The sequence below is a fragment of the Canis lupus genome, chromosome 3 (genome assembly GCF_003254725.2).
Source record: "Canis lupus dingo isolate Sandy chromosome 3, ASM325472v2, whole genome shotgun sequence".
NCBI classification, from domain to species: domain Eukaryota; kingdom Metazoa; phylum Chordata; class Mammalia; order Carnivora; family Canidae; genus Canis; species Canis lupus.
The window spans coordinates 85,254,085-85,279,058 of NC_064245.1; the positions used below are offsets into that span (position 1 = coordinate 85,254,085).

The 24,974-nt window shown below is 39.1% G+C and overlaps 1 protein-coding gene across 2 annotated transcripts in view; it reads left to right on the forward strand.

Moving 5' to 3' along the window:
• The first annotated feature begins 5,039 nt into the window (after nt 1-5,039).
• The window catches only part of SEPSECS (Sep (O-phosphoserine) tRNA:Sec (selenocysteine) tRNA synthase), a 36,633-nt gene continuing 16,698 nt past the window's right edge, over nt 5,040-24,974 (forward strand). The window contains exons 1-8 of one of the 2 annotated variants that reach the window (XM_025437218.3): nt 5,040-5,281; nt 6,425-6,579; nt 8,899-9,017; nt 9,338-9,496; nt 12,017-12,170; nt 15,475-15,577; nt 22,620-22,749; nt 22,879-22,970. In XM_025437218.3, coding sequence (XP_025293003.2) covers nt 5,042-5,281; nt 6,425-6,579; nt 8,899-9,017; nt 9,338-9,496; nt 12,017-12,170; nt 15,475-15,577; nt 22,620-22,749; nt 22,879-22,970 — 1,152 coding nt within the window. In that variant the 5' untranslated portion in view covers nt 5,040-5,041. The remainder of the gene's footprint in view (nt 5,282-6,424; nt 6,580-8,898; nt 9,018-9,337; nt 9,497-12,016; nt 12,171-15,474; nt 15,578-22,619; nt 22,750-22,878; nt 22,971-24,974) is intronic. The other variant, XM_035714442.2, reaches the window with a different exon arrangement.

Genomic DNA, 24,974 nt, shown 5'->3' on the forward strand with positions numbered 1-24,974 from the left:
GTTTTTCTTTTATAAGATGGGACATTCTTTTTGCCAGTGTCCCTTCTGTTTACAACATCTACAATGTCCTTGTCAAAAATGGTTGCTTGGGAGGTGTGCCACCTAGCTGTTTGATCTACAAGATCATAGTTTATTTTAGATTGTCACATTTTTATTCTAAACCCTTCTTTTTTTCCCCCTAAATCTTTATTTAAATCCTAGTTAGTTAACGTATAGTATAATATTGGTTTCTGGAGTAGAATTTTGTGATTCACCACTTACATAAAACACCCAGTGCTCCTCACAATGAGTGCCCTCCTTAATACCCATCACTCATTTATTTTAAATCCTTCTTAAAATGTTCCAACAAGTGTTCAGGCAAAGAGGCTATTTCCTATCCTAATTTCTATTTTTGAATCAGGCTTCAGCTTCAAGTTCAGCTCCATTGAGAGATTGAGATGAAAGGGGTGTTTTTACACTGACATCTTTGTAAACTCCCAAATGTTGTTAGAAGTATTTTCTCATCCAGCACAAAAATCTCTTATATTTTTACCTTTTTTCTGTTTTCGTGATTAAATTACAGTCCAATCAATTTTTACTGGAAATATTTAGGGGATACTACTGGTAAGAGATTTGCCCTACACTTGAGGCCTTTTTTTTTTTTTTTTGGACCCTAGTTTTATTTATTTTTTATTTTTTTATTTTATTTTTTTATTTATTATAGTCACACACACACACACAGAGAGAGGGAGAGAGAGAGAGAGAGAGAGAGGCAGAGACACAGGCAGAGGGAGAAGCAGGCTCCATGACCGGGAGCCCGACGTGGGACTCAATCCCGGGTCTCCAGGATCGCGCCCTGGGCCAAAGGCAGGCGCCAAACTGCTGCGCCACCCAGGGATCCCTGGACCCTAGTTTTATTATGGAAAAAGAGGTCCTGTAACCCTTTCTGGGTTAATCCAATCAGCCTTTGCTATTCAAGATTTAGCATCTGAGGTCCTGACTATGATGTGCACACAATGATGTAGGTTAGGCAACCCTGAATCATATGCACCCAAAAGAATTGTAAATTCTTCCAGGAATAGTTGCTGGTCTTCTTGGGGGCCTTGTAGGGAGGTCCTTACCTATAGCTCTTAATTCATCTTGGGTTGCCTGCATACCTGGTTCATAAGACAGATGGATGTTTAGAAGCAACTGACATTTTATGGTGGCAGGAGGTTGTTGGGAAAACATAGAAGGTCTGCTCAAGAGGAAGAGACAGACGTAGTTGACGGAAGTGAGGAAAGACAGAGATGAGAAGGATAAAGAGGAAGAGGGATATTGGATATAGGGTAGCAAGTGGAGGACCAGGAGAGGGAGGATTTACTCAGAAATGAGTCTAGTTTCTTGTTGCTTAGGTTTGTCAAATTGCTCACCAGCTTTGGCCAAAGAATCTTTTAATGAAATAATTTTTGAACTGGAATTTCTTTTGGAGGCTTCTGTATATCAATTAAAAACTGGAGCCCATTGACCTAAGAAATCTTAATTCCCCTCTTTTTCTAGGGTACCTATTAAATGCAAAGTTTATTCAAGTCAAATGTTCCACAGAGTGGCCACTGAAGGCGCAAATCCTCAGAGCTGATGTGATGCTATTTAGAGAGATGGCCACCAGAATTGGGATTGTAATGAGAACACACATAAGCAGCAGCAGCTTTTCCTGGAGGAGGAGCGGATTTAGGCTTAGACAACCCCAGGAGAGCTGGCAAAGGTTGGTTGAAAGTGATGTTTGCACTCTTTGTGTGTCAGATTCCCAACCTGCGGGTTGGCCCCCTCCAATCACTGACCTGACAGTCTGTGCCCGCTGGCAGGTAGAGTGAGCCCTCTCTCTAAATTAAAGGTAAATTCTCAGGACAAAAAGTCAAGGTGGAAGGAGTGCCTTATCCAATTTTATTGGTGACCCGCAGTAAAGTTTGTCCAAACGGATGCCCATCTGGTGAGAACTGCAAACTCATTGGTCTATGAGGCTGGCCTGAACAACAGGCTTATAGGGCCTGCGGCTGTGTCTTACCCTATGACTCTCCTTCTTATGACAAATAGTACTTTCAGATAACACAATACAAAATAAAAGTACAAAAGAGAGCCAAAAAAAAAAAAAAAAAAAGAGGAAAAGGAATAGCCTGATTCCATCAAAGATAGCATAAGTAGAATAAATAGCTGAGGAACTCAATGCAAAGATAGCAGGGTTCAGACCCAGCGCTGACAATGCTGGCACAGACTTGACAAGTCACACGCAGCAAGGCGCAAGAGTCCTTTGTGGGGACCACATCTGGTCAAAGGTTAGGGTCCATGGTGATGGACACTGCAGATCGTGCCTCAGTGGGGTCTCTAGGAAAGCTGTGGCAAGAAACAAAGACCACTCGAATAATGGGCAGAGACTAGTCACTCAGAGCTGGCTAGAGGAAGGGAATTAGTCTCCATCACTTGCATTTGGCAGACTCAAGGTGCAGCCAGGGAAGCGGAAAAGCTTTATAGTGAAAAAAATAGGAAGGGTTCATGTGTACTCTGATTGTTGGTAAGAGGAAGATGGAGGAAGGCTAGCTAGATAAGAACATCTTATGTCATTGGTTTAGGGAGCATATTTGTCTTTCTCTGGTTAGTCCTGAGTTGGAAGCAAGTGAAAAAATTGGGAAGCTGGCAGTCATTGGCTGAGTCCTAAGGGTTCTGGCAAGATTGCTGCCGGGGTTTTGGTTTGAGTCCCTGGGCTACTTGCTGCAGAGATAATGGATTGAGGTTCTTATCCTATCAGACATGGTCTAGTCCTTGTCCAGTTTATCAGAGTGAAGACAGCGTTAAGCAATTACATCTCATCTAATCATCGTAACCGGCTCCTCCATGTCTCTATTTTACAAGTGAGGGAAGCAAAGCTCAGAGAATATGAGTAATGTATCCAAAGTCATACAACCAGTGACACAAGCAAACTTCAGACCTATGAACTTGGATATATACTTTTTAACTATGTTGTATCTTGTAAGGACAATGAAATTATTCTGATGTTGCCCTATTAAAAATATTAGATGCTCAATAAGTATTCCTTGGGTGAGAGAACACTTCTTTTGCAACTGCCTCCAGAACCTGTATTTGTTTTGAGTAACTTCTAAGAAGGCATAGCTTGATGATGGACTTAGTTTCTAGAAACAAAAATTTTTCCAAATTAAGACCAGGAAATAAGGTGAGAGAAACTGCTAGTTCAGAAACCTAGTGTGTCTGCTCAGTAATGAGATGGATCTTGTGATATTTGCACATTTGCCTATGATTGACAAAATGGCTTTGAAGGCTTTCTCAGAGAAGTTGGAAGCATAGTTATATTTGGGGAATAAGAACTCAACTCTTCAAAGGTTTAAAGTTGATGCTCACTTAAAAAAATAAGCTAAATTCTCATTATTTTTGTCGCTCATCTTTCTGTGTAGTTTTACAAAGTTCTCAAATGGTCTATCATTTAATAAATATTTGTCAAACATCTATTATGTGTTTAGTTCTGTGCTTTGAACACATATCAAATATCGCCTTTGTCAAACAGGAGCTCACAGTCTAGTTGAGGAAAACAGAAAATTAACAACTGAAATGCAGTTTGACAAGTATGAAGCTGATAAATGATAGGATACCCTAGGAAAGTATAGTTTTTTTTTTTAAATTTTTATTTATTTATGATAGTCACACACACACACACACAGAGAGGCAGAGACACAGGCAGAGGGAGAAGCAGGCTCCATGCACTGGGAGCCTGACGTGGGATTCGATCCCGGGTCTCCAGGATCGCGCCCTGGGCCAAAGGCAGGCGCCAAACCGCTGCGCCTCCCTAGGAAGGTATAGTGGAAGCAATGGTGACTTGGTACACGCTGGACAACTTATTCCTGGGGAGTGGCTGGGAGGCCAGAGCCCGATTTGCAGCATTTGTTGATTTTCATGGAGCAAATACTCCCACTCATGGCCATTTTCAAACTCCTAACATGATGCCACTAAAGAGGGAGCCAGAAAGAGATAATACAGTAGCAGTACACTGCTATGCTGGATTTCCACCCTACAGATACAATAGATGTAAATAATCTCAAAAGCACAGATAACAGCAAAATGCAAAAGTAAGTAGGAAGTGGTTAAGTTTGTGTATCTACTTTTGCTTTTCAGAGAGTTAACTTTACTGCAAAGCCACACAATTCATTATTAAAAAGCAACTGCACTTACAAACCAGCTCGCAAGGATCCTGAACATCTAACAATCAGCTCTTGCAAAGCGAGTTTGGACCCGTTCAAGTGGACTCCAGCACAGCGCGGAAGGAGAGCAATGCAACGTCAGGAATGGCTGTGGGCTCACCTAAGGAGGAGAGTGCAAGGAAACCCAAGGCAGGGATCCTACCTTTTCATTTCTGTGCCTCCCATCCCTAGTGCTAGGTTGTTGAATGGTCAAAGCAATTCGTTAATTCAACAGGGATTTTTATTTATTTTTTTATCTATTTTATTTTATTTAGTTTTATTTATTTAATTTTATTCATTTTTATTTTTATTCATGCATGCATGCATGCCCTTGCTATATTCCGGGCACTGTTCTAGGCGCTTGGGGGGGGGGTACAGCAGCGGGAACCAGGTGCGTATCTTTAGGCAGTTTACATCCATAGATGTGTGGGTGCGGGGTGTACCAAAAAAAAAAAAAAAGTAAAATCAGGTGATGGGTGGTAAGTGTTGAGGCCCAAAATTCTGTAGTGCCGAGGACGAAGGGAATGGGGCGCTGCTGTGTCCTAGCGGGCTGCCAGGCCCTAGCACATGCTGAGGCTCAGGAAACTGCGGAGGAGAGGTTCTGGGACTAGAGAGACACGGGGTCGGAAGCCTGAAGCACAGACTGCGCAAATCTCGCCATTCGACCGGGCTGGAGCGCCGAGAAGGCCGCGCCGCCTCCCTCCCGCCGCAGCCGCTGCGCACAGGTGCAGCGCTCCGCCTCCAGGTCGGGCTCGGCGCCGGCGCCCCTGCGCATGCCCAAGCCCGCAGGCCGGGAGCGCCGCTCGGCCAGTTGTGCGCATGTGCACAAACGACTCAGGATGTTTGTCCCGAGGCCTTGCCGTACCGTCCGGGCGGCGGGCGGCGGGCGGCGGGCGGCTTCCTGCTTCAGCGGCCGTGCCCCGCGCGGCCGGCGTGGGACCCCCGCCGCCGGGGCCGCCGCCGAGATGAACCGCGACAGCTTCGCGGCGGGCGAGCGGCTGGTGTCGCCGGCTTACGTGCGGCAGGGCTGTGAGGCCCGCCGCTCGCACGAGCACCTCATACGGCTGCTGCTGGAGAAGGTACGGGGCTGTCGGGCCGGCCTCGGCTCCGCGCCCCGCGGCCCTCGCGGCCCCCCTCGCGGCCCCCCTCGCGGCCCCCCCTCCCTCGCGGCCCCCGCCCCCCCGCGGCCCTCGCGGCCCCCCTCGCGGCCCCCCCTCCCTGGCGGACCCCCGCCCCCCGCCTCCTCGCGGCCCCCCGCCCCCCCGCGGCCCTCGCGGCCCCCCTCGCGGCCCCCCCGCTGCAGCCCGCGGTGCACGCCCGCCCTCCGCCCTCCGTCTCCCTCTCCAGCCGGCGCCGAGCGTGGTGTTGCGGAGCTCGCGGGGTCAGCAGGTGGAGTCCTGTTTGGTTTGCTTTTTTGCCCAACTCCGGGCCAGTAGTTGCCTTACTGTTGTGTGTGCGGGAAGGCAAAGTTCGCATCCCTTCCGCTTTGACCATTGCCAGGGACCCCGAGGGCCCTATGCCCGGCTCGGGGGGAGCTGCCGGAGCCTCACGAGTCTGGTTCCCGCCAGGCTCCAGGATTTTTTTGTGTGTGCGCTTTTATTTTATTTTATGTATGTATGTATATTTTTTTTTATTGGAGGTCGACTCGCCGACCTATAGCATATCGCCCGGTGCTCCTCCCACCGAGCGCCCGGCTCCGTGCCCGCCCCCCGCCTGCCACCGCCCCTCGTCCCTTTCCCAGAGTCCGGAGTCTCTCCTGCTCTGTCTCCCTCCCTCTCTGATGCTTCCCACTCAGTTCTTCTCCTTTCCCTCTAATCCCTCTCACCCGAATTTTAATTGCACCCCACTTTGACAAGTCCTCGTTTTCACGGCCTCGGTTGGAGAATCGTCATTTGAAGATGATGACATTTATTGGTTTTCCGTTAACCTGTGCTTCCTGCAGCTTGAGACCCGAGCGGATCTCCTCCTGGTCATTTATTACCCCCCCCCCCCACCTCCCCCCGCAATCCAGAGCTGATGGCGACGCCGTGTAACAAATGTTTGGCCTCCTCAAGGTTTTTCTTGCCTTGGGCCCAATTTATGTCTAAAGTTTAGAAAGCAAGGAGGATGGCAAAATACACATGGCGAAGTTTCAAAAAAAATCATTGAAGGAAGATTCTAGGGCTGAAATATAAGCTTTTTAAAGAATTTACTTTTATTTTCATTTTTATCTTTTTTTTTAGGGGAAGTGTCCAGAGGATGGTTGGGATGAAAGTACACTTGAACTTTTTTTGCATGAGCTTGCCATCATGGATAGCAACAATTTCCTGGGCAATTGTGGTGTGGGAGAAAGGGAAGGGAGAGTCGCATCTGCATTAGTTGCTCGACGTCATTACAGGTATATTTTTAAAATAGAAACATATTTTTTTAAAAAAATATTTTGTTTATTTATTTATGAGAGACAGAGCAAGTCAGAGACACAGGCAGGGGAGAAGCAGGCTCCCTGCAGGGAGCCCCATGTGGGACTCCATCCCCTGACCCGGGACCAGGCCCTGAGCCGAAGGCAGGCACTAAACTGCTGAGCCACCCAGGCGTACCCCCACCCCCTTTTTTTTATTTTTTAAGATTTTTGTTGTTTAAAACGATGGTGGTAATACCAATAAAACATCTATTGGTAACCTACTTCTTCCCTATTCAAATGGGCGCATGAACCAGATGCAACAGGGAGATGGAAACAATTTGCCTGACTAGTTGCTTTTCAGGAGAGTAGGGTGAAAGTTCTAGTTATCCTGTGGGGTTCTGGGGCTTTAACTCTACTGCCTGTACATTTAATGTGAATGAACCTATTCGGTTGTTAGAATTTAAAATATGTAGAAGTTGTTTATAGTTTGCTATATTTCTTTCCTAACGTTGCGGGTTTTTTAAGAGAATGATTAGTAGGTAGAACTTTAAAACGTTCATCTGGATCTGAACCGAATCCTATTTTATAAATCCCTTGCTTTGCTGAAATAGGTGCAGGAAAGGTACGCTACACTTGATTTTAAATTAAGTCACTTTTTCCTTTTGTGGTATTTTAGAAAGCTTTTTCATCAATTCTTTTAACCATGTAATTGGTAGTGTTTCCAAATATGATCATTTCTCTGCTCTTCCACTTTTCTGTGAAATATAGATAAACTTTTAAAAACTCCTGTCTTGAAATGTTCAGTGGTGAAGTTTTCCTGGGGATAGTAGAATTTATTTCACTCAAAATCATTGCAGTGAGAACTAATGATAATGAATCTATAACTTGGATGAAAAATTCATGGTTAACATAGGCTAATAACATGATTTATGATATTTGTAAAAAAAATGCTTTGTACATTAAGTTTCGGTGGTGATGATGTATGACACTGGTGTTCTGTGATAATCCCAGTGTGACAGATTTCTAATCTAACTATAAAGTGCAAACAGATATAAATTTGAAGAATATTCAGAGGTATCATTCATGTGTATAATGTCATCTAATTTAACATGAGTGGATTTGGACACTAATTTTCAAGGAATGTATACAGATGACCCTTGAAACAATATGGATTTGAACTGTACAGGTCCACCTACACGTGGACTTTTTTCGATGAAAACCGTACTTTCGTTCTTCCTTATGATTTCCTTAGTAAGATTTTCTTTTCTCTAACTTGCTTATTGTAAGAAAACAGTATATAATATAGCATATAAAATATGTGTTAATTGACTGTTTATGATATTGGTATGGCTTCCGGTCAACAATAGGCAAATAGTAATGAAGTTTTTGGGGGAATCAAAGTAGTTATACATAAATTTTTGACTATGCAGGCCTCTCCTAATGCCCCCCCCCGCCCCCCCGATTCAAAGGTTAAGTGTAGTATTTTTTAAATTAAGGCAATATTTGAACTTGCAGCTCATCCCCATGGGAACTTAGTCCACTGCTCTCGTTAAGGAAGTGGAAAGAAATAAGAAAATCTAATGTTGCATATATTCTGGTTTTCTTTTGCTGCTAGCAAACCACCTCAAAACTTAGTAGCTTAAAACGATAGCTTATTATTACCTCTCACAGTTTTGTGGGTTAACAGGGCTCAGCAAGTTGATTATTGCTTCCAGCGTGTCATGCAGTTGTAGTCAGATGTTGGCTGAGAGTTTTAGTTACTAGGTTCAACTGGGCAATTTATCCAAGTTGACTCACTTAGGTGGCCGGGAGCTCAGATGGCCTCCCCAGGTGGTTTGGGCCTCTCCCAGCATGGCATCTGGATAATAGGAGGGAGCTCCTGCAAGAGCAGTTCTTCAAGAGGTCAGGTGAAGCTGTAAGGCTTCTTGGATCGAGATCAGAAATTCCAGAACATCACCTCCATTAGATTCTTCCTGGCCAAGCAAGTCACTAAGGCCAGCACATATTCAAGTGGAGAGGAATTTGATTCCATTTCTTGGTGTTGGCAATAGTGTATGGGCATTGGGAGAAGAGGAATTGATGGTGGCCATCTTTGGAGACTAGCCCTACAATGTAATTGATAAATTTGTTTCAATTTAACCAGGATATTTTTACATTATTAATAGTTTATGAAATAAACTTGTCTGCGATAGTCAAGTGTTGTTTCTGGTGTGGGTTTTTTTTTTTTTTTTTTGTTACTGTATCTGTATACTTATACAGTGGATTACTTAGAACACTGAATATTTTTGTCCAGTTGTTGGCCCATTTTTTGCTTAGGTTCATTCATGGAATTGGACGATCGGGTGATATTTCTGCTGTGCAACCAAAAGCTGCAGGTTCTAGCCTTTTGAACAAAATTACCAATTCTTTGGTCCTGGACATCATAAAGTTGGCTGGTATGTACTGTGTTAATCATAATACTTTCGGCTGGCCAGCCACATACACCTTTGCCTCCTATCTTTTATGAACGCCTCTTTCCAAACAGGTTATAAATGGCTTTTGAAAGATATATATTTTTAAAAACCCTTTAGAAAAAGATAGAAAACCAGAGCCATAAGCCTGGAGGTTGAATTTGGCAGTGAGCTTCCTGAGACCAAGTAGAGAGGAAGCACTAAGTCTATAACTCCTACTGTTTGATTGAAGAACTACAGAATTTCTTCAAGAAGGATGCTAGTTTTTAGCGGAATAATTAATTTTTCTTACTTTTTATTTTTAGGTGTCCCTGCAGTGACCAGCTGCTTTGTAGTTCCCATGGCGACTGGTATGAGTCTAACCTTGTGTTTCTTAACGTTACGACACAAAAGACCAAAGGCAAAGTATATTATATGGCCAAGAATAGACCAGAAGTCTTGCTTTAAATCCATGATCACTGCAGGTAAAAGAAGAGAAGTGGCATATATAATGTAGGAAATTCAAACTTTTTGTATAGAGAAAGATGAATGAAGAAGAAACTAAATGTGTTCTTGTTCTCCCTTCTTATTGTAAGAAAGTATACATAACAAGATTTACCATTTTAATCATTTTTAAATGTATGGTTCTGTAACATTATATACATTCACATTGTCGTACAGCCATTGTGTAACATATAATCTCCAGAACTTTTTCATCTCAACTGACTCTGTACCCACTAAAATAATAACTCCTCCCTCCCCACGACCCCCAGTTCCTCACAATCACTATTCTTTCTGTCTCTGAAATTGACTGCTCTGGGTCCTTTATATAAGTGGAGTTACAGAGTATTTGTCCTTTTGAGACTGGCTTATTTCGCATAGCACAATATCTTTAAAGTTCATGTTGCAGCATGTATTAGAATTTCTTTCCTCTTTTAAGGCTAATACATCACTGTATTTATCTTTCTCAACGTTGTTTACTCATTCATTCATTTGTTGATGGACACCTGGGTTGTTTTCACTTTTTGGCTCTGGTGAATAATGCTGCTGTGAATATGGGTGCACAAATACCCATTTGAGTCCTCCTTTGAATTCTTTGGGGTATATGCCATGAAGTGGAATGGCTGTATCGTATGTCCATTCTTTAAAATGGAGTTACAAATACTTATCTCACAAGATTGTTTGAGTATTAAGCAGGATAACATATGAAATGCCCAACAGTAATCCCTGAGCACGAAGGGTGCTAAGGGCTTCAGGAATGGTTGTTGTTGTATATACATATGTGGAAAACACATAAATTGTTGTCATAAATCAAAGTGTAAGGATACAGGCATCGTTATGTATAGACGAGATAAAAACTTCACGTTGGTATTTTAGTATTTGGCTTGCTTAAATCAAGGCAAATCTGAGAATTTAAGGTTAATTTTGAATAATCTCAGTCTGTTGTATGAAATGAACTGTATTGGCCTATAACTAAACCATATAAATAATCCTAAAGAAACTCATGAAAAGGGATTCATAATATGGACATAGAGCAGAAACTGATAGACTTTTAAGAGATATACTGATTTATTTTAAGTGGTATGAAGTTGTCAAGAAGTCTGTTTATTTATATCCTATTAACCAAAGAACTAATAACCAAACTTACAGGAAAGATGGCCATATTGAAGAATTGGAAACTTTTCCAAAAGATGTTAGGATTTGTACTACAATTTATGGTTTATCCTTTCTTAGGATAGTCTATATTCTTAGGAGACAAGATAGTTGTATTCTCAAAAAAAAAAAAAAACATTTTTAATGTTGAAAGCGAAAGTAGGGTTAGGTCTCAAAAATTTGAGAAAGAATAGAAAATTAGGTGTCATTAGGAAGCACTATTTAGGTTTTGTTTTAATAGCTGTGAAAGTATAGATATAAAACATGGACATCTCTGAACCAACATAATCGGATTGATGATTTTAGGGTGGCCAGGTTTTTATATTTCTGTAGGTAGAATGCAGACAACTTAATATGGATTATAAAACACAGAAGAAAACTACTTCCTCTTAACTGCTTTAATTTTCTGTGTTTTGGCTCCCTTGTCTATGAAATGAGCGAGTTGAGCTAAATGGTTTCTAAATCTCTTATAGCCTCTAAATACATGAGTCCAGCCTGCTGTAGATTTGCTATTTGGGAAGACTGAAAATGTGACTATGTAATGACTTTATGTGTAAAATTTCCCTAGTTTATTTTCTATCCAGTTTGTAAGACTTAAGCACTTTGATTTTACTTTTACCCTAAGTACTTACTAGTGTTACAACATATTTAGTTATCTAAGTGCTTTGTACATTGCTTACTGTATATATTGCACATACAACTCTTAAAGTTTATGGATACCTTAATATTCACCATATAAGATTACACATTATTTGATCAGACATTTGATCATGTGCTAGTTAAGTGTACTAATTCAATTGAAAATTGAGAAATAGTTTTTATATTTAAAGTATAGAAGGTCCTTGTAAACTATGGGATGGGTCAGTGATCATTAGGCTGATAAAATTCATTACTTTTACTTTAGGACTAAAATATAAAGTTGACGATTGTGATTTGTTTTAGTACTTGAATTATATTATTATTCTTGTCCATCTCTGAAATAAAGCCAACTTAAAAATGAAATGCTGCCAGAGAATGGATTTACTTTTCCTCAGTCTAAATGGAATCATAGTGAAGGAGTCTTACTTTTATAGGTATCTATTTGACCTTTGTTTTCCTTCCCAGAACAAGTCTTCCTAGTCATATCTAAGCATTAAATAGATTTTGTGGTCCTAATTGTGGTCTACTAGTCCTTCACGTTGTTTTGACCTGCTTTTGATTCATGCCAAGATTGAGCCAGGTCTTTATTACGAGGCAAGGGCTCACTGACCAAATTTAGAGTTCCTATGTAGAATAGCACTGCTTCCTAGAGTTCCAGGATCTTCCCTTATTTTAGTTTATCTAACATTTTGATTTCTGGTTGGCTTGGTTAGGTTTTGAGCCTGTGGTGATAGAGAACGTGTTAGAAGGTGATGAGCTGCGCACAGACCTGAAAGCAGTGGAGGCTAAAGTCCAGGAACTTGGGCCTGATAACATTCTGTGTGTTCATTCTACTACATCCTGTTTCGCTCCAAGGGTGCCTGATAGGTAAATCATTCCCAAATAATTGTCCCTTAGGCGTCCATTGGTCTTTTAAATGAAATGCAGATAGAGGGACTCTCAAAGATGCTTATTAAGTAACATTTGGAAAAAAAAAAAAAAGTAACATTTGGCAGGAAATAGGTGAATGGACTAGTGGAGAAACAACACAGTGGTTTGGGGAAATAAAAATTTGATACAGAATAAGAAAAACAACTAAAACCAAATGGAGATCCCTTTATCACCTGAGTAGACACAGAGCAACTGTCTTCCTGTTTTTGTCTGTTTCTGATCTCTTTGCATCTTTGCCTCATTATTTAATAGAAGTTTCTAAGCATAATGTTGGATTTAGTTGTTTTAATTGCTCCACTTCTTTGATCTTACAGTTAGTTTTCTTATATCAGAACTACCAGTATCAACAGATTTTTAAGTAGAAAATTTAGGATTATTTATTACCTTCTGAATTTCTTTTCTTTTTTTCTTTTTTTAAAGATTTTATTTATTCATGAGAGACAGAGAGAGAGAGAGAGGGGCAGAGACACAGGCAGAGGCAAAAGCAGCCTCCATGCAGGGAGCCCAACATGGGACTCGATCCCAGGTCTCCAGGACCACATCCTGGGCCGAAGGCAGGTGCTAAATCGCTGAGCCACCCAGGGATCCCCCCCTTCTGAATTTCTTAATTGGAAGATGAACTCGTGTACACTTGAGTGTACACGGTGATTGTCTTTGCATTTAGAGAAAACTGCATATATTTAAGAGAAAAGCAAAAAGAAAAAAAAGCAGAAAAATTTTTTTTCTAAAGGAGGTCCACAAATTTTATTCTGAAAATATAACAGGCTTGGGTAGAGTAATACAAATTTCTAGTTTTGATGGCACTCTCTGTTTCATTCTATCATGTTGAACAGAAGTGCTAATAATTTGTCAGAACTATATTGACTTTGGACTATTTTTTAAGATAAAGTTAAACTTTAGTTTTATTCATGGAATCACACAATTTGGCAGTAATGAATGTACGTTACTTTTTTATTAGGCATGTTTTAAGAGACAGTTTTAAGACCATGCTCTTGAAAATTTACCTTGTTTTATTTGTGACTCTGAATCCTATTTTAAGATAATATTACATATCATTTCCTTGTTTATTCATTACTTACCAGTTTTTAAATTTATATTGAAATATAAATAAAGATCTCTGTACTTTATTCATTGATGATTTTGCTACCTGGAAATATTTTAATGTGATAGAAATAAATCACATTTCCCAAAAACAGCACATGGGTATGTGTTAGATTGTTTATACTTTAGGATAGTTTTGTTTCCTTTTGATTTTTTTTTTTTTTTAAGATGTTTACAGTATGCTTGGTGTAGGGTTAAGTATTTTACATGTATTATCTCTTTTGGGAAAAAAATTACAAATATTTTTTATCAGAATTCTCAAATGACACTTTTTAGTTCTGTTATATAATGAATGTTCCTGATAAGAGTGAACTTTAGGAAAATGGTGAAGCACAGTTATTAGTAATATGTTCGAATTTCTAATTTTATTAAATTTAAGATGTATTTTGATTTCTTTGCATTGAGATTATTCCTTTATCGTCTTAACTTAAATAAGCATATGTATGTTATCTTTATTAGTTAATTAATTGGACAGAGTATTGTAGGGCAAAATCAGTCAAAGGAAATATAAAAAAATAAGGGTATCATTTCTTCTATCTGAATAACATCTCAATTGGCTGCTAAGTTGCAATACAATTTGATCTACATGGAAAGTATTTTTTATCTGTCCTTGCCTTTCATTAAATATCTTTATATAATATTAGCAGATTTGATCAATTCTGAATATTTAAAACAACTCAAATGATATTTTTTTCCATTTTAAAATAGTACTTTATGTTATTATAGCGTCTTACTCTCAAGGAACTTTGTTAATAAGGAATGCTTTCATTAGAACACAAACATGTCGAAGTGCCTTTTATGAAGAAAATACTTGTGTGCATCCCAGAAGATCTATTTTGTTAAAAACAAGTATCTGATTAATTTGAGTAATGAAAGGTTCCTCTCAATTTGTGAGGTTTATGAAAATGAATGATAAAATGACTTTTTAACTCATAATACCTTAAGGAAGTAAATTGAAAACTTCTGACAGAAAAATGGCATTCCTGTCTGTACTTTTTTTTTTTTTTTTTTCTGTCTGTACTTTAAAAACAATGCGGGCAGCTCAGGTGGCTCAGCAGTTTAGTACCGCCTTCAGCCCAGAACATGATCATGGACACCCGGGATCGAGTCCCATGTCGGGCTCCCTGCATGGAGCCTGCTTCTCCCTCTACCTGTGTCTCTGCCTCCCTCTCTCTCTCTGTGTCTCTCATGAATAAATAAATAAAATCTTAAAAAACAATGTACATCCAAAAAATGTATTTTGCAAAAATAAATAACTATGTAATATATATTTGAAATACATCCTTATGGGAAAGAACTTTTATTGAATAAAAATGCTTTGCTTCCAAATCCTTTATATTATAGAAAGAACATTTTTAAGAAATTTAAAACTTTATTAAAACATAGGATTTAGTCTTAGTTTCATAGCATGTGAAGATATTTGTTAGAGATGGCCTCAGTCACAAGTAGTATTTGGATTTGCAGAGGAACACCATTCATTACACACTAATTGAAATTTATTACCTTATTTTGCATAGAGCTTGACTCTCAACTTGTTTTAATATAAGGAGTGTCAAATGAAAAAGTAAGAGTGAATTTAAAACCAGCAGCTATTTAAAAGATTCTTTAGTTTGCAAGTTGTTGGAAAATGTTATTTTGGTACTGAAACATTTTAATGTTCTGTATTTTTTAATACATTAAAGTCTACTTGAAAATGTATTTTTTACTTTATGAGATGTTAAATGTAAGATTTCTTAAGATTTTAAGACATGCTAATTATTTTGCAACTATTAGCTTTAGTATGATAAGCAACCAAAAGCATTTAAAAATGAGCATACCACCCTGTTAAGAGATCATTATAATCTTCTCGCTTTTTTATATAGGAAATTTTAAAGTGATTTAAAAGCTCCCATGTATACGGATTTTTATAAATACCCGTTTTCTCATTTATTGGTAACATTAATTTAAAAGCTTTTTTAGGTTTATCCTAAAGTGCCTGCTGCTGAATTTTATGCTAAAATACTGCTGTAGAAATTTCAGTTTTCCCGTTTTTTTCATAGTGTACATTAAGAATAACTATTGAATTAAAAAAAGTTCTCACACTGTAATTTATAAAAGCACAGTAGGAATATGTCTTTCTGTTGAATATTTATGTTTGTAGATTAGAAGAACTGGCTGTGATTTGTGCTAATTCTGGCATTCCACATATAGTCAACAATGCTTATGGAGTGCAGTCTTCAAAGTGTATGCACCTCATCCAGCAGGTAAGAGTTTAAAAAGATGTGTCAAGAAAAAACTATTTTAACATATTACAAGATTCTTCCTTTGTTTTTCTTACTACTTAATATAGTAAAATCAACCATTTGGCATCCTCAACTTCATGCAGCATTAGAAATTGGCATTTGATATCCATACAGTAAAAGTCACTTTTCTTTGCTGGTGGTTGGACTAATAGTTTTGGTCAGGACCAACAGAGAAATACTTCAATAGCTCATTTTTTTAACTTTCTGAGGTTGTTTCATTACCAGCATTCTCACTTTTCTTACATACTGGGTTATTATAATTTAAAAACTATATTGATGATTTATTTCATATTTGAGGAATCACTTATTATCCTATGCTGGAAAATAGCTTCACTTTATAACATTTTAGCGTATAAGCTATGTAGTTACAGGTTTTAAAATAATGTTATGATTTTGTTCTTATAAATATCAAATAGGATGAGATCCTGGTCATCTGTTTTACATTTTTTTTAAAGATTTATTTATTTATTTTAGAGAGAGTGAGCGCACGCACGTGTGGGAAAGAGGGGGCAGAGGGAGATGGAGAGAACATCTCCAGCAGACTCTGTGCTGAGCGCGATTCAGGGCTCTGTCCCACCACCCTGAGATCATGACCCGAAACCAAGAGTCAGACGCTTAACTGATGATGCTACCCAGGCACCCCTGGTTTAGATCTTTTTTGAAAATATGCCTGGGCATCCCATCCTGCTCAGGTTAAGAATTAGAGCCATGGCCTGCAAGGCTTCGTATATTCAGGCCTCTGTAGCTTCTCAGTTTTGTTTCCTGCTGTGCTCTGTCTCACCTGCTGTCTCCTGCACACCTGCCTTCCTTCTGTTCCTCCAGTGTGCCACAGGTGTGCCCACTGCCCTGGTTTTGTGTTCGTCCCTTCCCCTCACTAGATTCCTCTTCCAGAGACTTGAATGGCTTCTTACCTTTGTCAGACACCCGATCTGAAATTACTGGTTCCTTTTCCTTGCCTGCGTTTTCTGTGTCCCTTTTCCTATTTTATGCCATACTCATTTGTTTTAAGGGATATTTTCCCACATTGTAACATCTCTAAAATGGGAGCATCTTAGAATTAGTGGTGTCTCATAATGTTAGTTGACAATGTTCTTTCTTACCTAGTGGTGTGGAAAATTTGGGTGCTTCTTAAAATTGATGGTCCCTTGCTGTTTTTCTACAAAGCACATCTCACCATTTAATATGATTTATTTACTTTTTTATTGTCTAGTTATTGTTACTAATGAAAATTGAGGTTCTGTTAAGAAAAGGACTTTGTTTTGTTCACTATTATGTCTTCAGTACTTAGGACAGAATCTGGTGTACATAATTGATACTCAGTAACTGGTTACTGAAAGCATTATCTACTTACAATGAATATTTATACTCTATGAAGATGTGGATAGATACTATTCATGTATGGTATGAAGTGTATAATTTGTGTGCATAATGATGTTGATCACATACTTGGTTTTGACACACATGTGGTTTATGTTATGTGGGGACTTATTCACAGATTATCTGTGACCTTCTTCAGTGCAGTGGTGAATACTCCTTAGCCCAGTAGGTCTTTGCTGGTTAAAAAAAAAAAAAAGGAGTGTTAATATCAACTCATATAAATGTGGTTTATATGATAGCTATTAGCCGATTTGCTTCTTTTCTCAAAGGTTGTACCAGTTAGGATGCAGTTGGCTACAAATAAAAGAAAACCAACTCAAAATAACCTAACCAGTGGGAACTAGATGCATTTACATAGCATAAGAAGTCCAGAGGTAGAGTGGGTGGTAGGCTTGTTATGCCAGAGGAAGACTATCATTTCTTTCATATCCTTTATTATTCCTTAACTTTTTGAGGAACTTTATCATAATTCTAGAGTAGGTTATTTCCAGTGTGAATGATAGCCAAGAAAAGTCACATAATTCTCTACACTGGAAATCCTAAAAAACATTTTCTTTCAGTGATTTGTTTTTACTTCTCCTCTTCCTTTCCCCCCTCTCTTCTTTTCCTTTTTAATTTTTAGCAGCCTCAATTACTTTGAAAGTTTAGTACATCAGTATTACTAAAAGGTCAGAAAAGTGAGGAAGGAATAGAAGGTCACTCATAATCCTATACCCCAACAAATACCCTTAATAATTTATTTGTCCACTTTTTCTCTTTTTTTATATGTGGATTGCTTTTTACATCGTGGCAATGATTGTGTGCACTAAATGTTACCTTTTTTAAACTTAGGGCAAAAAATATATTTAATTTTTGCAGGTTATATTTTGATATTCTCCACATCCCTATAAAATCTTCATATTGATCATTTCAATGGCTCCAAAACATTTACTCAAATATTATATATTTAACCTAGAAGTCCTTAGTGTTGTGGTGCTCACAGTATAATTTTGAATACCAGAAAATTTGGCAGCATTACTGGAGAGCTTAAGACAGAGACAGTGAGCTCCAGGATATGATGTAAAAGGTGCTGTTGGAGTTGTACATCACAAATGCCCTACTTTGTCAACACCTCTCTTCATTTGTGAGGTGATTTTGCTAAAATTGGGTGTTATTGAGTGCTAGTTGCTATTCATGACATTTAAAAAATTATAGTTAGCTTTAATTCATTGCAATAATTCTTAGTAATATATGCCATTTACTGAGTACCCACCATGTGTCTGGCATCCTGCTAGACTTTTAAAGTTTATTAGCTTAATCCTAACAGTTTAAGGTATACTTATTATTTCCTTTCTACAAATGAAGAAACAGACTCAGAAGGATTAAGTGACTAGCCCAAGGTTCCATAGCTACAAAATGGCCCATTTAGTTCAGTGTGACTTCAGAGCCTCCTATTTTCATCTAAAAAACAAAGTGCTAAAATTGCAAATACTTCCTTGAGAAGATAGTGTTGCACTAATCAATCAATCAAAGGGCTATAACTAAAATGTTTCCGCTCTGTTTTAATTTTTTTTTATTTTAGAGATGATGCCCCAGAATGATTTATGAAGAGCATATGAAACATTCTGGCACACGCATGTCATCCCCAGGAAGGTGGCTTTGAGGAACCTATACTTCTGTTTATATACTATACTGACTAATTTAGGAGACTGATGGAATGTGGATGGGAGGACAGATTAATGGAAAGCAATGTTATAGAGTCACAGAAATACATAGGATAAATGATTTTAGAGTCAGCATGGATTATAAAATGCCCAGAGTGTGAGAAGCAGCAGCTTCGCTTATTAAGAATTTGGGAAGGGATCCCTGGTGGCGCAATGGTTTAGCGCCTGCCTTTGGCCCAGGGCACAATCCTGGAGACCCGGGATCGAATCCCACGTCGGGCTCCCGGTGCATGGAGCCTGCTTCTCCCTCTGCCTATGTCTGCCTTTCTCTCTCTCTCTCTCTCTCTCTCTCTCTCTCTCGGTGACTATCATAAATAAATAAACAATTAAAAAAAAAAGAATTTGGGAAAAGTAGGTGTCCTACTGCTTATTCACAGACCTAGTTGTCCATTCATTCAACAAATATTTACAGGTGCTGGGCATCAGGTTAGGCCGTGGGGATACAGTAGTGAATACAACAAAATCCTTATCTTCATGAAGCAGAAGCAGACAGTAAACAATAAGTATGACGGGTCTTGATAAATGCTCTGGATTGGGGAGGGGGTGTCAGATTAGATGGAGTGATCCAGGAGGTCCTCTCCAAGAAGTAACATTTGAGCAGAGCCCTTAGTGATAGGAAGGCATGAGCCCTGCCGCGCTCTAGAGTCCAGACAGAAGGTAACTAGCAAGTGCTAAGACTGAGGCAGGAGTGTGCTTGGAGTATGTGAGGAGCAGCAAGGATGCCAGGGTGGCTGGATCTGGACAAATGAGGACAACGACAGTAGTAAAGAGATTGAGGTGTGCTAAGGACTTGGGATTTTATCCTTGGTATGGTTGTCAACCATGGGAAGGTTTTGAGCAGGAGAGTGACGTGTAATTTACATTTTTCAGCCTCATTCTGGCTACTGTGGGGTTAATAGACGATAGGGAGGCAAGAATGGAAGGCTGTTGTGGAGCCCACATGAAATATATGTTGGTGGCTCGGGCCAAGCAGGTAGCCGTTAAGGTGTTAAGATGTGGTTGGATTCAGATGTATTTTGAGAGTGGATCTTACAGGGTGTGCTGATGAGTCAGATGTGAGGTATGAGGAAATGAGAATTCAGCGACTCCAGGGCTTTGGCTTGGGTAGCTGGAAGAATGGAAATGCCATGGGAATAATATTTTATTTCATAAACATGGGCTCTTCCTCCAGATTACCTGGCTAGGGTTTAGTCCCTGCTGTGTCTTTGATTACCTGGGTGACTCTCAGTAAGGTGCTTTAACTGCCTGGATTTGAATCCCAGCTGTGCTATTAAGTACATTTCTGACCTTGGGCAGGCTGCTTTAATTCTATCGTGCCTTAATTTTCTCATCTGTGAAATAGCTATTATATTCGCGTCTACCTCATATGGTTATTATGAGGGTCGAATGTAAAGTGCTTAGAATAGTGCCTGATGCATAGTAAGTTCACAGTGAATTCCAGCAGAAATTTTTACATGAACAATTATCTTTTATTTATTACCACTGTCCCTAGAACCTTGAGCAGTGTTTGGCAGCTGATAGGTGCCCGGATACTCTTTTGTGAATAAACAAGGAAACAAATGAACTGATAGATGGCAGCCCTTTCCTTCATAGCAGATGCTCGTGTGTTCCCTGTTATGTTTAAGCCCTTTCAGCCTTATTCTGGTGGGTTTTTTTCCTTCTCATTGATATCCTCTGACTTCATTGAGAGTGGGTCCAGCTTGCTGTTTTTTTTTTCTTTTTTGCTAAGCGGGTAATTTATTAAGCCATACGTGATAGATATTAGCTAAACTTCCTATGGTAATCATTTCATAATATATACATATGTCAAATCATCGTGTCATACACCTCGAACTTATACATACTATGTCAATTATATCTCAATAAAAATGACAAAAAAGTATTTTTTCATTAAAAAAAAGAAAAAAACTCATACTTTCACATTTATTTGCAAAGCTTCAATTATCTTTTAAAAAATATTTATTTATTTTTTTTTTTTAAATTTTTTTTTTATTTATTTATGATAGTCACAGAGAGAGAGAGAGAGAGAGAGAGAGAGGCAGAGACATAGGCAGAGGGAGAAGCAGGCTCCATGCACCGGGAGCCTGATGTGGGATTCGATCCCGGGTCTCCAGGATCGCGCCCTGGGCCAAAGGCAGGCGCCAAACCGCTGCGCCACCCAGGGATCCCTAAAAAATATTTAGACCTACTTTGGGGCTCATTCATTCTGTTTCTTTGATAAAACCGTTTGTTTTTTGTGAGGCTGTTTGCTTTCTTGCCGTAGTGTCCTGCTCTTTATGCTTTCTGTGTTTTATTTTTTTTATTTTTTAAAGATTTTATTTATTTGAGAGAGAGAGAGCATGAGAGATAACATAAGCAGGGGGTGGGGAGAGGGAGAACCAGACTTCGCTGAGCAGGGAGCCCAACATGGGGCTCAGTCCCAGGCCCCCAGGATCATGACCTGAGCCGAAGGCAGATGCTTAATTGAGTGAGCCACCCAGGCACCCCACTTTCTGTGTGTTAATGATGAAGGGGTTCTAGCAAAGTCTGGCAGTGATTGTTCTCTTAATACTCCTGCTCCTGATTTAGGCTCACATTTCTCTTAGGAAGCTCTGGACAGTACTTAAATGTTAATAAAAGACAACTCTGAGTATTCTTCTTTATTTTTATGTGCTACTACTTTGTGTGCTGTTCAGTTATTTATTCTATTAGTCTTATATGGTTCTCTTAGTCTCTATATGCTTCTTTCTGTTTTCCTGTGATATGGTGAGATTTTCTTTGATCATAGTTTATGAGGAAATTAGAAGAGTAACAGGGAAAGGTTAAGATTTAAATAATCATGCAGTAGCTTCCAAAGTAGTCTGCTTCCCTTTCCTGCTTTTGTGTTTCTACCTATTGCCTGGATCTGGTCTCTTAGATTAGGCTGGCTATCTATTTGCTCCTTCTATTCTCCCTGAGATATGGATGTGGAGGGAAAGTGTGAAGATGAAGGTCATATGTGGTTATAATATTAATAGGAATGTAGATTGTGAATACAGATTGAAAAATCTGTCGCTACAGATAAAGAAAAAAACTATCTTAGTTGAAACTTAGATAGTATCTCTATTTTTAAGAGGAGAAAATTGAAGCACATTAGATAGAAGGTCACAGACTACATTGGATGGGGACTAGAACTTAGTTTTTACGTTTCTAGGAAGTAAGTATTCAATTTTTCACCAGAATATTAGATTTTCACTTGAAGTTCATTTGCAGTGGAATGAGATCATCTAAGATTATAACATTAGGAAACATGAGTTATGTAGAAACATTGCCAAGAGTATACAAAAAAAAATTCCATTAGTTGCTGTTAAAAATAATTTTTTTTCTCTTTTGTTATCTGAGTGGTGGTAGGAGCAGAGCTGTTGCTTAAAGTAGTCAGATTAAGCATCAAAGAGAAGTACCTAAAGGTGTTAATTCATTGGCAACACGGGTAAGCTACATTAGATTATGGTGGCCACTCTTGAGCTCAGAGGGTGTTTAAAATTACTTAATAGTTGCAGGACCCACTGTTGGCCTTTGTTGTAAATAGAAGATCACAGATGAGACAGGATGAGAGGTATGGGAGGATTCTACTCTTAGCCAACTTTAAGATGAAAAGCTGAGTTCCCACGTGGAATAATACTGAAACTCTGCCTTCCTCCCAAGGTGGTTGTGAGGATGTAATGATTTTTTTTTGTATGAAAGCAGGTTGGAGACTATAAAGTGCTTTTTCACCTAATAGGAGCAACATTAAAAACTCATTTTCATGCTTAAAAATCCTTTGTTGGCACTGTTACAAAGAAAATAAGAATAGTTGCTCTATTTCTGACTTTTCATGCATTGTCTAATGGTATTTATTTCTTAATAGCAGTTGTCGTTTCTTTTCCTACAAGCCAGTATGTAATACTCCGTGTATTTCATTCCAGGGGGCTCGGGTTGGCCGAATAGATGCTTTCGTTCAGAGCTTGGACAAAAATTTTATGGTTCCAGTAGGTGGTGCTATAATTGCTGGCTTTAATGATTCCTTCATTCAGGAAATCAGCAAGATGTATCCAGGTAAATAAATCAGTTGCTCTTCAGAAAAAGTAACAACAAAAATCCATTTGTACCCAGGCTACTATAATAAATCTTAATTTCTAAAGGGTTTTCCCCCTTCCTGAATGTAACTTGTTTATCTTATTTCAGGAAGAGCTTCAGCTTCACCTTCTTTAGATGTCCTTATTACTTTGTTATCACTTGGATCAAATGGCTATAAGAAGCTATTGAAAGAAAGAAAGGTAAGCTTTCCTTTTAGGTGTTAAATGATACCCTTGACTAAACTTATTCCAAATTATTGGTGTTTTTGCTTTTTGGCTTGTCACTTTGAGAATATAGCTAGCTAGTGTGGTCCTAGGGGATCTACTTTGAATGGAATCCTGTGCCAGGTGGTTTTCAGGTGATCGTTGTTTCCTGTGTGTTCAGATGTTGTGAGGGACCTTGGACAGGTGAGTTCGCCTTTGTTTTTTATTGCGAAATTTCTACATCAGAGATTCCTATTAGTTTACTTAAATTCAGTTTATTTATCACTTCAAGATATTCAAGATAGAGGGTTTTGAAAGACAAATGAACAAGTTTTTCCTTTTTAGTTCTTGGATGTCTGAAGACTTGTATAGGTGTGAGATGTCAGTCAGAGGAGAAGAACCAGGTCAGAATCTGGCCAGCTTCTCATTCTAAGATAACTCATCCCTTGCCATTACTGGAATGCTGAATGCATTGGTTATGTTGGCTGTGAAAGAAAAGTGACATTTTTGCTTGAAAACTGGACTTCATCTGCAACACTGAAAGTGGTTTAATTAATTCGGGACAACTCCAAAACTGTAGACAGAGACAGTGTTGGCAGGGTAGGTCTGGGTCAAACTAAAATGTTTTATTCATCTCTCATCTGGGAGAGCCAGAGGCTGCTGTTACAGTTTTTGCATCTATGTAGGTTTCTAACATTCAGTAGCAATTATAGTCCTTTAGATTTTTTTTTTTTAATTTTTTATTTATTTATGATAGTTACACAGTGAGAGAGAGAGAGGCAGAGACACAGGCAGAGGGAGAAACAGGCTCCATGCTCCGGGAGCCTGACGTGGGATTCGATCACGGGTCTCCAGGATCGCACCCTGGGCCCAAAGGCAGGCGCCAAACCGCTGCGCCACCCAGGGATCCCAGTCCTTTAGATTTATAATAGTACTTTCCATATTTTAAGATATGTTATATGTATTATCTGATAGAGCCTCTCAATAGCCTTATGCATATGCAGTAGAAGTTGAAAAATTTTGTTCCCTATTTTCCTCTAGCCACCTCTCTCCCCTCACCAGTTTAGTCCATAGGAAGATAATTGTTTACTTAGTATTATGGGGACATCTCTTAAGATTTACATGATGTAGGAAAAGAGACCCATCATCAGTCTTTAGGAAATGCATGTGAAAACCAGCGAGATACCACTTCACACCTAGTAGAAGGGCTAATATAAAGAAAACTGACCAGACTAAATGCTGGCAAAGATCTCAAGCAAGTAGAGAACTCTCAGACATGGCTGGCAAGAACACAAATGGTACAGTAACTTTGGAAAAACACTTTTGCAGTTTTTTAGAAAGTTAAGCATATGCTCACCGTATAAACTAGCCATCCTGCTCCTAGCTATTTACTCAAGGGAAATGAAAATTTATGTCTCTACAAAAACCTATACATGAATGTTTATAGAGATTTTATTCATAATTGCCAAACCCTGGAAACAACTCAAATGTCCATCATCTGGTGTATAAACAAACTGTGGTACATACATACTCAGCAATAAAAAGGAACAAATGACTGATATAAGCAACAAAATAATGGCTCTCAAATGCATTATACTAAATGAAATAAGCCAGACTCTAAGGGCTACATATTATATGGTTTCATATATATGCTATTCTGGAAAAGGCAAAACATAGGACAGAGAGAAGTTGTCAGAGTTATGAGTTGAGGAAGGGGGCTCATGGGATAGGAAATGGTTTGTATCCTGATAGTGGGGGTGGTTTTGTAGCTGTGTATGTTTGTCCAAACTCATAGAAGTGGACTCCTAAAAACTAGGCCTCTGAAATTATACCTCAATAAACCTAACCAAGATTTTCAAATGACTAGAATAAAACTCCAGTTTCATAAACTCCCAGAAGTAATCATCATGGTCATAGATTGTTTTAGCTAAGAGAAGGCCTCCAAGGAACCCTTTCCATATGACAGAGGAAGCCTGTTTGTAGATGAGCAAAACTCTTATG